General features: G+C 42.7%; 1 protein-coding gene across 1 annotated transcript in view; it reads right to left on the bottom strand.

Annotated features, from left to right (window-relative positions):
- TRPM8 (transient receptor potential cation channel subfamily M member 8) overlaps window positions 1-15,331 on the bottom strand; it is a 91,405-nt gene that overhangs the window by 54,933 nt on the left and 21,141 nt on the right. Inside the window, exons 4-8 of the mRNA XM_077829833.1 lie at window positions 12,135-12,312; window positions 10,891-11,063; window positions 9,383-9,557; window positions 7,511-7,578; window positions 2,563-2,760 (exon numbers count right to left, since the gene is read on the bottom strand). Coding sequence (XP_077685959.1) covers window positions 2,563-2,760; window positions 7,511-7,578; window positions 9,383-9,557; window positions 10,891-11,063; window positions 12,135-12,312 — 792 coding nt within the window. The remainder of the gene's footprint in view (window positions 1-2,562; window positions 2,761-7,510; window positions 7,579-9,382; window positions 9,558-10,890; window positions 11,064-12,134; window positions 12,313-15,331) is intronic.

The following is a 15,331-nucleotide window of genomic DNA, read 5'->3' as shown; positions in this document are numbered from 1 at the left end:
ACTTTCAGAAAAAAAATCTAATCCTGATTTAAAAGTGGTCAGTGATGGAGAATCCACCATGGCCCTTGGTAAGTTGTTCTGATGGTTAATTTTTCTCATTGTTAAAAATGCACGCCTTATTTCCAGTCTGAATTTGTCCAGCTTCAAATTCCTTTCTCTGCTAGATTGGAGAACCCACTGTTAAATGTTTGTTCCCCATATAGGTACTTCTAGACTGTGACTGAGTCACCCCTTAACCTTCACTTTGTTAAACTAAACAGATTGAGCTCTTTGAGTCTATCACTATAAGGTTTTCTCATCCTTTAATCATTCCCGTGTCTCTTCTCTGAATCTTCTTCAATTTAACAACATCCTTCTTGAATTGTGGGCACCAGAACTGGACACAGGATTCCAGAAACGGTCACACTAGTGCCAAACACAGAAGTAAAATAACCTCTCTGCTCCTACTCAAGATTCCCATCTTGATACATCCCTGGATCATAGCATCATATTGGGAGTACATGTTCAGCTGATTATCCACCCCTCTCCCAAATCTCACTGCTTCCCAGGATAGAGTCTCCTATCGTCTAAGGATGGCCTACATTCTTTGTTTCTAGATCTCTATATTTACATTTAGCTGTGTTAAAACATGATTGCTTGCTTGTGCCCAGTTCACCAAGCAATCCAGGTCACTCTGAACCACTGACCTGTCCAGTTCATTTTCATTCCCCCAGTTTGTGTCATCTGTAAACTTTATCAGTGATGATGTTATGTTTTCCTCCATGTCGTTAATAAAAATTTTAAATAGCACAGGGCCAAGAACCAATTCCTGTGGAACTGTACTGGAAACAAACCCGCTTGATGACGATTCCCTGTGTACAGTTACATTTTTAGACCTATCAGTTAGCCTATTAGTGGTTCCTCTAGTCCAGTATCCTACCAAGAAAAGCAGCTAGTAGCTGACACTTTAGATGAAGGTGTAAGGAATCATGTAGTAAGTAGTTATGGGATAACCTGCCCTTAGTTGAAGTTTCTTCCTCACATCCATTGATTAGAATTTGGCTTGAGCCCTGAAGCATGGGGGTTTACATCCTTCTTTAAGCACCTTGGTATTTTACATTTTAATCCTCATTATAGTAACCCTTGGTGTTCTTGTTATCCAGGTAAACATCCCATCTTTTTAAAACCCCTGCTAAGCTCTTGGCCTCAAAGGTATCTTGTGGCAAGGAGTTGCACAGGCTAAATGTGCACTGTGAGAGAAAGTGTTTTCGTATTTGTTATAGGAAAGCTCTTTAAATGTTTCAAATACTTTAGTGCTTAACTGTAGCCCTTTCCCCACTGGTCCCCCTTGTGACAGGTTCGGTCACAGAGACTCCCCTCGGGACTGTCACTCGATGATCTGGAATACCACTGAGAACAACCCTCCTGCCAGTACAGGTGCCTCTCCACTCCTGTCTTGCTGAGTTAGACTCTCCAGTCAGCTCCAGCACAGACCAAGAGGTTGGGACATACCTCTCTGCAGTTCACTGAAACTGAGATTCACTCAGCCCAGGGGCTTCTCAGTTAACAGGGACTTTCCCAGCCCAGTGTTCAGCCTTTCTGGGAGTCTGAACTCCAAATAAATCCATTTTACTGTGTATAAAGCTTATACAGGGTAAATTTGTAAATTGTTCGCCCTCTATATCACTGATAGAGAGATATGCACAGCTGTTTTCTCCCACAGGTATTAATCACTTACTCTGGGTTTATTAATAAACAAAAGTGATTTTATTAAGTATAAAAAGTAGGATTTAAGTGGTTTCAAGTAATAACAGCCAGAACAAAGTAAGTCACAAAGCAAAATAAAACAAAGCACGCAAGTCTAAGCCTAATACATTACAAAACTGATTACAGGGAATAGCTCACCCTCAAAGAGGTTCCAATAAGCTTCTTTCACAAACTAGACTCCTTCCTAGTATGGGCCCAATCCTTTCCCCTGGTAGAGTCCTTGTTAGTTCCAGCAGACATCTCAGCTGGTAAGCAGGGGTTTTCTCATGACTGGCAGCCCCCTTTGTCCTGCTCCACCCGCTTTTATGGCTTTGGCACAAGACGGGAATCTTTTGTCTCTCTGGGTCCCCACCCCTCCTTCTAAATGGAAAAGTACCAGATTTAAGATGGGTTTCATTACCTGGTGACATGGTCCCATGTCATTGTAGGACCTCTAGTCTCCATTCTTCCTGGGTTGGCCCACGTACACAGGAAGGCTGGCAGGTAAATAAACCGTGTACAACCAATTATCCAAGTCAATGGGAGCCATCAAGACTCTAAACCACCACTAATGGCCCACACTTTGCATAATTACAATAGGACCTCAGAGTTATACTTCATATTTCTAGCTTCAGATACAAGAATGATACACGCATACACATAGGAGGAACATATTCAGTAGTTTATAACCTTTGTTATGATACCTTACAAGAGACCTTTTGCATGAAGCATATTCCAGTTACACCATATTCATAAGCCTGCTTCCATACAGCATGTGGAGTGCACCATCACACCCCGCTCCTTTCTGTCTCATTAACACTATGGCAAAGCACCTACCCATCTGATCCAGCTTTCAGTCTCCTCTTCCGTGAGTCTTGAAACAGTGTGAGGCAGGTATCGGAGCAGCCTCTCCTTGACAGATGAAGAGGCTAAAGTGCCTTCTGCCTCCACTAAGCTCGCTATTACATCAGCAATCTGGCCTGAGCCCTCCACTGCTATGCAGGGAATTTTACTCTTGATGGCAACATTGATAGCCTAGGAAAATGCAGCAGAGAGGGAGAGAGATAACAGTCATTAATAAACGTTCAGGCTATTTGAAGTCTACTGTTCAGTAACCAAGTGAACAATTTTTGGTATGGCTTGTGTGCAGGCACTGAAGAATTCCCCAGCTCCAGCCAATATTTTCACTATTACCAGCGAGGGACATTACAATGCCAGTTCTCTACAATGGCCTCTAATTCAGTGGTTCTCAAACTTTCACACAGCAAGCCTATGAGTGCGACCCCCCTTATAAATTAAAAACACTTCTTTATATATTTAACACCATTATAAATGCTGGATGCAAAGCAGAGTTTGGGGTGGAGGCTGACAGCTTGCAACTCCCCCACCCCCCTGCATGTAATAAACTCGCAACCCCCTGAGGGGTCCCAACCCCCAGTTTGAGAACCCCTGCTCTAATTCAGTAAGAGCAGAGGGCCATGGAGAGTTGCATGGGTGCTCAGGGACAAAAAGCATAGTGGGGTGAATGTCAGAGTAAATAAAGAAAACAGGAAAAGAAGGAGGAAATTGCACAAAAGAGAAGGCATTTCCAAGATTGGACAATGCTGCCTCCTGAGAAATGAACTGAAAGTTCTCCTTGCCAGCTTTATGGGTATCACTCTTGTTCAAGAGAAGCACCAGTAGCGTAGCGGGCTCTGGTCTATTTGCTGAAGGTGTGGGAACCAGACCCTTACATCCACACAGGATTACTGTAAATATCAGGTTATATTATTAAGATTGTATTTTTATTAATTGCACACAATGCACCTAATAATTTTTGTTAAATATCACAGAAGATAAATATCACTATTTACTCAGTAAATATCACTATTTACTCAGATAGTTGCTCAATTGAGTTAGAAAAATTACCCTTTTATTTAACCAGACATTAGAATGAGGACACGTCAGCCTTATGTCGTAAAGAGCATATACAGATCTATTAGTTAATACTCAGCAGGTGGCTTTAATTTAGTTTGCCATTAGCAACAGAAGTTTATCCAGTGGAACCCCATTCTTACTGAATGTTAATGAGACAGGAGAAATAAAGGCACGTGACCACAGAGCAGAGAGAACGTCCACTAATGATCTGAAAATACTTGGGGGAAAAGGCAGATTTATTGAACAAAAACTACTCTTGAGCAGTCAAACACAAGCACATAGTATGCCTTCCAATTGGACAATGGATATATGACATAAGCAGCTTGCTTTCCATGCCAGTTGGACCAAGGATCTTTTCCTGTGTGGGGCATAGCGAACGTTAAAATAAGGAAGGAGCCTGAAAGATTTCCACTTCTATTCTGCTTAAACTGAAGCCAACGATCAGAAAAGAAACACACAAGCCTTGTGTATGGCCCCCTCTCAGATTCTGCCAATTGCTGACATCAGTAAGACCTATCAAGCATGACTATTCAGTTGGGGTCTCTTTTAGCAGGAGAAGTTGACAGCTTGGAAACTACTGCTATACCTTCTTGGACTAAAACAAAGTTTTATCTGCTTCTGGAGATGATCACTCCAGCCATGAGCTGTATCAACTGAGACATGAACATCTGAACAACATTCCAGTGTCACTGACAAGTAATTGGTCAGACTGTCACAGACTCTTGTCTGGATTATGAGCCAGTTATTCTTCAAAGTTATTAAACACTTCAAGAACCGTCCATCTGATTTTAAGTTTGAATGCCTTATGCACTAGTTACTTGGGTTTCGGATTAATATTTACAGTATCATAGAATCATAGAATATCAGGGTTGGAAGGGACCTCAGGAGGTCATCTAGTCCAACCCCCTGCTCAAAGCAGGACCAATCCCCAACTAAATCATCCCAGCCAGGGCTTTGTCAAGCCTGACCTTAAAAATATCTAAGGAAGGAGATTCCACCACCTCCCTAGGTAACGCATTCCAGTGTTTCACCACCCTCCTAGTGAAAAAGTTTTTCCTAATATCCAAGGAAAAACTTAGGCTACTTATATTTTGTTAAGAATACTAAACCTTAAACTCAGTACAATGTAGAACTCATTCTGTTTGCTTGAGTAATGGTTCTATATGATGCATAAGGACATAAGTGATGGAGTCATGGCCAAAATTATTAACTTGGGTGCCTAAAACTTGGCACCTAAAACAACCTGAAGTTGATCTTAAAAATATTTGATTTGTGATGTTAAATGAATGGATATTGCTTTAGAAACAAAGAACAATTTTAACTATTAAAATTAAGATTGAGTGTATTGAAACAATTAAAAATCTATGTTAATTAATGCTTCCAGATGCAAATACCTGTGGGTAAAGCCTACTTAATGCAGGCATATTAGAACATCATTCAATCAGTGACTCTGGGGACATACTTTAATATTTCACAGTCTGTGTGTGGCATTGACAAATTGATTAATTAACATTGGTGAAGAAATTATACAGATGAATTTTAGTATTGATTTTGATGGGACTGTGATCATCAGTATAACATAAGTTTAATTGGCATGATACATTTATATATTAAAGTCATCTATCTCCGTGAGTGTTGGCAGCAACAAGATTGATAATCATTTCTAATCCTCTTCTGATGAGACAAGTACTAATCAGCTTTGATTATTTGTACTGGATTTATTGTATTTTATAAACACATCTTGAAAAGTTTGGGTTACAGCTCACCTGACAAGAGTGTCAATAACTCAATTCATCTGCCTAGATAGCTTCTCTGGAACACAATCCAGCTCATTATAGATGGTCCATGCCATTCATGCAGCCCCAGACATGAGGTTATAGATTCACACATTTTAAGGCACTAGGATCAATTCTATTATGTGTGACTGTAGCAATTCCCCCTGTAACCAGGAGGCTTTGAACCTTGAACCTTCAGCACAGATTTCCACCACATGAATCACAGAAGAGCCACAATATTGTACCAGATTTCCCCATGCAAACCTGTAGCCTCGGTATCCCCTCCTGGCACTGCATAGCACTACCCACAATGCCCTATAATTGGTGAGCCTCTGAGACACATGGTTACAAAGATATGGCAATTTCTTCCAATATCCTTGGAAACCTTATAGTATTAACTTTAAGTATCTTTGGAGTCCATTGTATTAAATGCAAAGGTAATGTACTATTGTGGACTGGGATCGTATGCTGGGAGAGATGTGATGTGAACCCAGGTGTGGCAGGGGTGCTGAGCAGGAACTGCTGAGCCAGCCCTGTGTCACTCCAGCTCCAGTTAAGGGAGGTAAATTGGACTTGGTGAGACCACCTGGCCCTAACTGGGGAAGCAGGGACAGCTGCTGCCTAATTAGGCTAGGGCTGTATAAAAGCCTCAGGGGAAGGAAGCCAGGGGTGAGCAGGCAGAAAGGGAAAAGGCAGAGATTGGAAGCAGGGAGGTAGCTCACCCTCAGAGGGTAAAGGTGGTGGGAGCACAACCTGTAAATAAACTGCCCCAGTGGTTACTGAATCCAGGGTCTCCGCGTGACTTTATCAGCCCAATGGGGCAAGAGCCAAGATAGCCCTGCAGCACCTTGTTACACCTGGGAAGTGTGATGAACTTCAAAGGACTGTACTGAGCGTGTCAGATAAGAATGGGATTTCAGATAATCTGTCAAGTGGTTTGCCTGGAAAATCTCTAGGGGAAATTTGCATGCACTTCCCCATCTCCAGTTATGCAAATTCCCAGCCTTTTGAAGTTATGCCTGAGAAGAGGTCCACACTCTACTGATAACCTGTTCAAAATCAAAAGCCAAGCTGTATACAGGAAAGACTAAGTTATTATAGGGGTACTAGTTCTGAGCTGAACTAGTAACCACAGAAGAACCCGTTGGTGAGGGACTGACTCCCACCACAGCCCTGGCGGGGTTAGGGGTGGGGGGAGAGGGGTTGATCTCTAGTAAACGTATTAACACGTGTGTAGGTTCTTTTATTGTTTTTCATATGTTTTCTCTGTAATGCTTTCACCTTAAGAATAACCCTGTTTGCTTAGAAAGAGCTGTGTGGTAACTTGTTAACTGTTGGCCATTACAGCTGTTCATAGGCTCTGGAGGGAAAGCCAAGTGCTGACGTTGGCCTGATCAAGCAGTCTGGGTTGCTGGGAATATCACAGCAGAGGCAGGGAACTGTGCAGCCTGAAAAAAACCCAGTCGAGAGAGAGAGACCTGCATCTCCACCCAAGAGAGGTGACTGCTGAAGGGCATAGAGTGGGTGCCCTTGTGGACCATGATGGGGAAATACAGATGCAACTGCCCTGAATTGTGACAATTGGTATAGCCCAGAGCTGCAATTGCAGGGAATGTCCTGAATGGGATTGAGATGGAGTATGCTCAGTGCAGATAGAATCTTCACAGAATTTTGCTGTTAAACTCTAGACAGTCTCTACTGATAATGTGTGAACTAAGATTTTTCAAATTTCAGTGAATATTCACAGGAACAGCAAAAGGCACATCTAACACAAGTCCCTGCTCCGAAGCATAGGGCAGTACAGATTCTCAAATTAAAGTTCACCAGAGTTTGGTCTGGTTTTTTCTTCAGCCTCTTTCTCAGAAACAGCTTATCCATGTTGGCTGAAACTTCCTAAAACATTTCCGCCTGAGGCAGACATGTGGCATGGAAAATTTCAGCCCAAACTTGGAAAAGTTAAACACAATTGAAAATAGGGTCTAATAACGGAAAGTGTCAGGCAACCTTAATACTTTGCTACCAGCCTCACCTAGAATACAGTTAAAATTGGGACAAGACACACTTAATTTTTTCTGTCTTATTTTCAGACTTACCTTCAAAGTTTCTTTCCCTCCTCCTTGGGTGAAACACACAATTGGAATCTTCCCACCATAATTAGAATCTGAAATACACCAAAGAAAAGGGAGAGGGTCTCACTTTGCAGTGTTGATGTATTTGAACAATTTTTATACTTCACAATAACCACTTATACAGTGGTTTATTGGATTTAGCTTTGATAATATTTTAAACACAAATACTCGTATTCCTGGCTTTCAGCTGATTTAACCAAACTCTTTTAAAAGTCATCTACTCCATTGTTACATGACCTTTAGTTATTCTCACTAACCCATTTTGCCTAATCTAGTGTCAGACATCAACACTGAGATGGAGTCTTCCCAGAAGTAACAAAGCAAGGCTAAAGTCTTAAGTAATTAGTATTACCAATGTACAGTGCTTAAAAAAAATGACATGATTTTGATGGCGGGGGAGCTTATTTGCATGTTGGTTTCTGACCCTTTAGTATTCAGGTATATTGCCTAGAACCCAACAGGAGCAGAGAAGGAATTGTACTTCAGAGGCCCAACACTACTCATGAGTCAGGTCAGTTCGCTCCTTGGTCAGGGCTGTGCACAGAGGCACAATTGTGCTTTTACGATAGGTAGGGTTTGAGCTGTAAATTTAGATCTACAATTTTCACACACACAGGTTTGGGACTGCTTGAGTTCAAGGTTTTGAATTACTCTGGTATAGAGTGGGGGATACCTGAAACATTTGTATGTTAGCTCAGATTACAATCCCGACCGGAAATTGGGAGTGTCAGACTGTTTAGGCCTATGTCAAAGTCTGAGATTCTTTTCTAAATCTACCTACCGCAATCCTGTGTTTGTACTATCTATACACAAAAATATATACCCGCACACACACATAGGATCATGGTAGGTAGATTTATACATTAGTAATTATTAAAGGAATAAATTAATCGAGAAGTTAGGCTGAAGGACCATTAACATGAATGTAAAATTTAATCATTAGAAAATCAAAATATAGCACCTACAATTACATCTAAAGGGTTTATGTAATAGGAGTTTCATATGTTAAACACTAGTTGATAACAAACAGCATATTTATTGAAATTAAAGCCATGTGATATGTTTGTGCAGTTTTATTGCCTGAGTGAATATAAACTTAATAACACTAATGTATAATACTGATTTTATTTATTACAAAATAATTCATGTAGTGGCTAATAATCAGCATCAGTTATTATTATTTATATTAACATAGTGGCTAGGAGCCCCAGTCATGGTTTCCACCGTGCCATGTGCTGTACAAAGTACCACACAATAAAGACCATAAACACCATAATAAACAAGAAGCAACAGTCGGCCTAAAACATACAGCTAGTTGAGTCCAGAGGTGTGACACAAGGGCAAATCCCAGATTCCTCAGGCAACCCTTCCCCCATCACACCAGCATCTGTCAAAAGGGATGAATTCCCAACACACAGAGAGTAAGGATGGAAAGCAACCTGGGCCCATCAGGTGATCTCCTCTGACACAGCAAGTGAAATTGCTTTGATTCCTGAACTGAAAGGAATGTTTATCCCATATAGTACTTGAAACCCACCTTACCCAGTAAATTGTGCTCTGTGGTGAACCTCAGATAGATTATTGCATGAGTATGTAAGCTCTTCTTATTTGTACCTTTAAGAAGCATGTTCTCCTTGAAATACGCACAAATCACCATGGGTCACATTGACGGTACACCGTCAGAAGCCTTCTTTGTTATTAGGCACATGAGCAAAAACACTTGTCATCCATAGCATGGCAACATGAGAAAACTTGTTTCCTCCCATAGTATGTTCTGTAGCATCAAGCCCTGTAGCACCTGAGCAGAATGATCTGAAGTTAGAGAACTGCACCAACCTGGGATAACACGTTCCGAAATGTATTTTTCTAACTGTGTCCGTAGCTTAGCCTCTATTGCTGGATGTCCATGGGTGCCGTTATCGACCAGCAATAGGTGGGTGTGGTTATTGTCCAGGCAATACAATGGGTCTCTCTTAACGTCATCCATTATGTAGTGGGCTGAATAGTACCCCTAGAAACATCAGCAAAGGGTTTCCATTGAGATCAGAAGGGCATGGTGCATGCAGTACTTGAAATGGGGACACAGAAGGTCAGTGGGCATGACTATTGTTCTCTTATTTTCCAGATTTTAGCAGCATAAAAATTTCCAGACCAAGTCAGACCAAAGGTCCATCGAGCCATGGCCAGCACCAGCTGCTTCAGAGAAAGTTGCAAGAGCACTCATAACTCAGTTATGGAATAACCTGTCCATGGAAGACATTCTTTCCTTCCCCCCATGCGATGGGTTTGTGCCCAGGAGAGTGAGGGTTTACACCTCCTATAATTTCATTTTATATAACGGAACTGTGGATGTTCTCGTCACTCATATAGATGTCTAGTGATTTTTGAATCCTGCTAGGCCATGTTGAAAATTAACAATTCATTTCTCCTCTGTTTTAACCACTTTCTAATTTATGACCAACCTTTACCCCTCACCCCAAGACTTAATGCTACTTAGTGAGGGTTTTTGTCAATGGGTTTTCAAAAAAAACCCAAACAATCTATTGTCTCCTTTGTCTGCTATTTTGCTGTTATGCTCTAAGAAATCTAGCAGAGTGGACGTAGGATAAGACAAGCTGGTTTGTTCCTCCTCCTCTTCAGTTGAAATTTCTGCCTTTTACCGACATATGCAATAATACTGTTGCATTACAGATATTTCTGGTAGATACCCCAGTTCAATCCAAGCACTACTGAGTGCCTCTTTGCATTCCCCCAGCCTCTAATGCTGCCACAACTTTATATTCTTATGCCACAGCAACCAGTGGCTGCTGGAATAACCTCTTAAGATCACTAGCAGACGAATGAGTTAGAGCAGCCTAGCTTACCCAGGCACATGGCCAGCACCAGAAATGGAACAACACAAACGTGAACAAAGACACTTTTGGACCACCCACCTTGTTCCTGTGCGGAAGTGCAGCTCAGCTGGACGAGAGACTATATTGCCCCCTTCTCCTTTTTTGAATCCACCTGGCTGAGTCTAAAGTGGCACATCTTTTCCAAAATCCAATGCACAATTTGTGAGTGCCATACATCTCATTTGTTGTTTAAACATTATCTTTAATAGGCAATGACTATTTTACAACACAGTGCAGCACAAGTTCTGTAGCAGGAAGAGTTTCTAATAGGACCTCACATCCAAATCAGCCACAGGCCAATGGCATCAGGCTCCATGCAGATAATGGTGTGGATGGAGAGCAGTGAGGCATTTACCGAGAGTAGACTGCGTTTAGTCAGAATATAACTCAGTTTTGCAGGGTTTTCACTGGCTTCCCATGACCCCATTGACAGCACTACATGTTCCTCACCTCAGTATCACTGCTTCTGATCAAACTATCCCGGTTGGAAATCATGCCCCAGGCTGCTATGCCGATAGCCACCACATTCTCCTCTGAGCTCCTACTGATGGTGTTGTCTCTCACCACCTCGCCAATGTATTTCATCAGTCCATAGTGAGTGCCTCCTGTGAAAATCCAGGCCCCTGCAGATGGTAGGTACCAAATTAAATTTAGCCACAGACCTACCACTGTGCACAAAAATTGTTTTCTCTTTGTAAATATGTGCGTGTGTCATCCCCAATTCTCCTCTGCCCTGCATCTCGTGTAGTCATGAAGGCCTGTGTTACGTGGGTGCAAGAAGCTGATATGGTAGTACTGCGCACCAATGCAAGTGACAACACAAAAGGGCAAGGCAGTGGGGATTTTGGCCCTCGGGGTTGTTTACCTTCAAGACACTAAGCCAACACATTTATCCTCACTAGATCACAGGAGATATGTTAATTTCCATATGATACAGGAAGAAGAGATGTTAGGAGATTTACCCAAAGCTACAAAGGACACCCTTGTCAAAGCCAAGAATGGCTCTCCACCCAGTTCCCAGGTCATTAGGCCATACTTGTCTGAAGTGGACTAAACAGGCAACAACTAATAGAAAGCTCTGCCTCTCTGCTGAGTATTCACAGCTTCTTCTTCTCCGCCAGACTTATTTGGCAGAAGGCTAATATACCAGCTGACTGAAATATTCACCTCTCACTTCAGCTAAATCACAACTGCACTCGCTGAACCAAGTTCTTCACTTGCTTGAACAATTCTGACTTCAAAAAGGGGTTACACTAGATGTGAATTTGTAGTAAAAAAACTTAGCCCAGGTTTTTTAATACAAATTATTATGATTTCTATTATCCTGCTCTGGCTACAATTAATTAGCAATGGCTACAACTGAATTCACAGGTATTAATTGCATAAATGATTGTAAAAGGCATGGGAACACTCAAAGTGGCATCAGAAAAGATAGACTTGCCCCAAGATATATGCCTAGTTTTTTCGCCAAATTAAGCCCACATTCATTTAACTAAAAGACTCTAATGGACTTCAGTGGGACCAGGATTTGTGTCTTGATCCATATTCCCTGATAATCTATTTTCCTTTCCCTATATTAGTGTCTAACATCACAGTTTATCCATTATACTGACAAACCAAGAGATACCAGGCTAGCCCAATGGCGGAAAACATAAAAACTAGTAGCTTCAAGGCAGCCCAGATACCCCTTTTACCTTTGGACTGGGCAATGTAGATCAGCCTGCTGAATATCTTGCGCATCCGCGGCTTTAGGGCAAAGTTTTTTGCTCCCCCTGTGACTGAGATGACAAGGTTGGGATTTTTCAGGTGCCAGTGTTGAGTCATCAGATCATAGAGCATTTCAGAGTCTGTGTCATAGGATAACCGGATGTACTTCAATGAGAGAGGACACAATACAGGGTTAGCAGCAATAAATGGCAACAGAGTAATTCCATTTGGTCTCAAAGCGATGGCCTGGTTCCCCACTCCCTTGCCCTCCATGCAGTCATTTATATCTAGACAAAATACAAAGCAGGTGTCAGAATGATTCCATTAGGTGACATTTGTCACCCGCATTGCACAGTAGTAAATGACCAAAGTGCAAAGCAATGGAGAATCAGGCCCAGTGTGTGTTTTCTAAACACTAATTTTATGGCCTGTATTTTCCCCACTCCTAGGACACCTGAATAGAGATGGGCTAAGTTTTTCAAACAAATTTATTCAAAAAATGCAGTTTCAGCCAACCTGAAACTATTGGTGAATTTGATCCAATTAGTTTTGCTTGGGAAAAAAGTTATTTTAAGGTCAGCTTCAGACAAAGGATGTGTTCCCCTTTCTCCGCCCTTATAACCTTTAGCCCAGTGGATATGAGACCCAGGTTTGAGTCCCCACTCTGGATCAGGGACTTGAACTCACATCACATCCCTGCCAGGTGAACATCCTAATCACCAGGCTGTAGGCTAGCCCAGGGTAGGTGGCTCCCAATCTCTCCTACCGAAGCTGTTCCACTTGTATCAATTCTTAAATATTTGTTGGGCCAGAGAGAGAGAGAGAGAGCGAGCATGGCTCTCTGCATGGTGATTAAGGCTCTCACCTGGGAGGTAGCAGATGGGGATTCAGATCTTCTCTCTGCTTGTGATTTACCTGTGCATGAAGTCATCAGCTCTGAGGAAACTCCAACAGCATGTCTCCCCAGCAACATGGGCTACCACAAGCACAATCCTGTTCTCTGCACTGGCTTTCCAAGGAAAACTCAGGCCTTGTCTACACTAAAGATAAAAGTTGATCTAAGCTACGCAATTTGAGTTACTTGAATAGTGTAACTCAAATCGACATAGCTTAGATCTACTGACCTCAAGGTCCACGCTATGCGACATCGACAGGAGACGCTCTCCCATCAACTCACCTTATTCTTCTTGAACAGGTGGAGTACAGGAGTCTACGGGAGAGTGATCGGTGGTCGATTTAGTGGGTCTTCACTAGACACACTAAATTGACTGCCGATGCATCGATCGCCAGAGTGTCGATCCTCCAGTAAGTATAGACAAGCCCTAAGTCACCTGCATGGTCCCGGCGAGGCATTTAATGGCTTGGGCCCATGATGTTTAAGAGATGGCCTAATGCTTCAAGGTGGAGACTGTGTTCAATGAATCCACCCCTCAGGCACCATGGAACTTCCTATCAGAAGGGTAAAGCTTATCACAGAATCACAGAATATCAGGGTTGGAAGGGACCTCAGGAAGTCATCTAGTCCAACGCCCTGCTCAAAGCAGGACCAATCCCCAATTAAATCACCCCAGCCAGGGCTTTGTCAAGCCTGACCTTAAAAACTTCTAAGGAAGGAGATTCTACCACCTCCCTAGGTAAAAAGAAAAGGAGTACTTGTGGCACCTTAGAGACTAACCAATTTATTTGAGCATGAGCTTTCGTGAGCTACAGCTCACTTCATCGGATGCATACCATGGAAACTGCAGTAGAAATTATATACACACAGAAACCATGAAACAATACCCCCTCCCACCCCACTGTCCTGCTGGTGATAGCTTATCTAAAGTGATCATCAAGTTGGGCCATTTCCAGCACAAATCCAGGTTTTCTCACCCTCCGCCCCCCCACACATTAACTCACTCTCCTGCTGGTAATAGCTTATCTAAAGTGATCATTAAGTTGGCCCAACTTAATGATCACTTTAGATAAGCTATTACCAGCAGGAGAGTGAGTTTGTGTGTGTATGGGGGTGGAGGGGTGAGAAAACCTGGATTTGTGCTGGAAATGGCCCACCTTGATTATCATGCACATTGTAGGTAGAGTGGTCACTTTTGATAAGCTATTACCAGCAGGAGAGTGAGTTTGTGTGTGTGTTTTTTGGAGGGGGGTGAGGGAGTGAGAGAACCTGGATTTGTGCTGGAAATGACCCACCTTGATTATCATACACATTGTGAAGAGAGTGGTCACTTTGGATGGGCTATTACCAGCAGGAGAGTGAGTTTGTGTGTGGGGGGGGGGGGGGCAGAGGGTGAGAAAACCTGGATTTGTGCTGGAAATGGCCCAACTTGATGGTCACTTTAGATAAGCTATCACCAGCAGGACAGTGGGGTGGGAGGGGGTATTGTTTCATGGTCTCTGTGTGTATATAATGTCTACTGCAGTTTCCATGGTATGCATCCGATGAAGTGAGCTGTAGCTCACGAAAGCTCATGCTCAAATAAATTGGTTAGTCTCTAAGGTGCCACAAGTACTCCTTTTCTTTTTGCAAAGACAGACTAACACGGCTGTTACTCTGAAACCTCCCTAGGTAACGCATTCCAGTGTTTCACCACCCTCCTAGTGAAAAAGTTTTTCCTAATATCCAACCTAAACCTCCCCCACTGCAACTTGAGACCATTACTCCTTGTCCTGTCATCTTCTACCACTGAGAATAGCCTAGAACCATCCTCTTTGGAACCACTTCTCAGGTAGTTGAAAGCAGCTATCAAATCCCCCCTCATTCTTCTCTTCTGCAGACTAAACAATCCCAGTTCCCTCAGCATCTCCTCATAAGTCATGTGTTCCAGACCCCTAATCATTTTTGTTGCCCTTCGCTGGACTCTCTCCAATTTTTCCACATCCTTCTTGTAGCGTGGGGCCCAAAACTGGACACAGTACTCCAGATGAGGCCTCACCAATGTCAAATAGAGGGGAACGATCACGTCCCTCAATCTGCTGGCTATGCCCCTACTTATACATCCCAAAATGCCATTGGCCTTCTTGGCAACAAGGGCACACTGTTGACTCATATCCAGCTTCTCGTCCACTGTCACCCCTAGGTCCTTTTCCGCAGAACTGCTGCCTAGCCATTCGGTCCCTAGTCTGTAGCGGTGCATTGGGTTCTTCCGTCCTAAGTGCAGGACCCTGCACTTATCTTTGTTGAACC

This window comes from Eretmochelys imbricata, chromosome 11 (genome assembly GCF_965152235.1).
Source record: "Eretmochelys imbricata isolate rEreImb1 chromosome 11, rEreImb1.hap1, whole genome shotgun sequence".
Lineage (NCBI taxonomy): Eukaryota > Metazoa > Chordata > Testudines > Cheloniidae > Eretmochelys > Eretmochelys imbricata.
The sequence above is the reverse complement of the archived record's forward strand: the minus strand, read 5'-3'. Positions and strand labels throughout refer to the sequence as shown.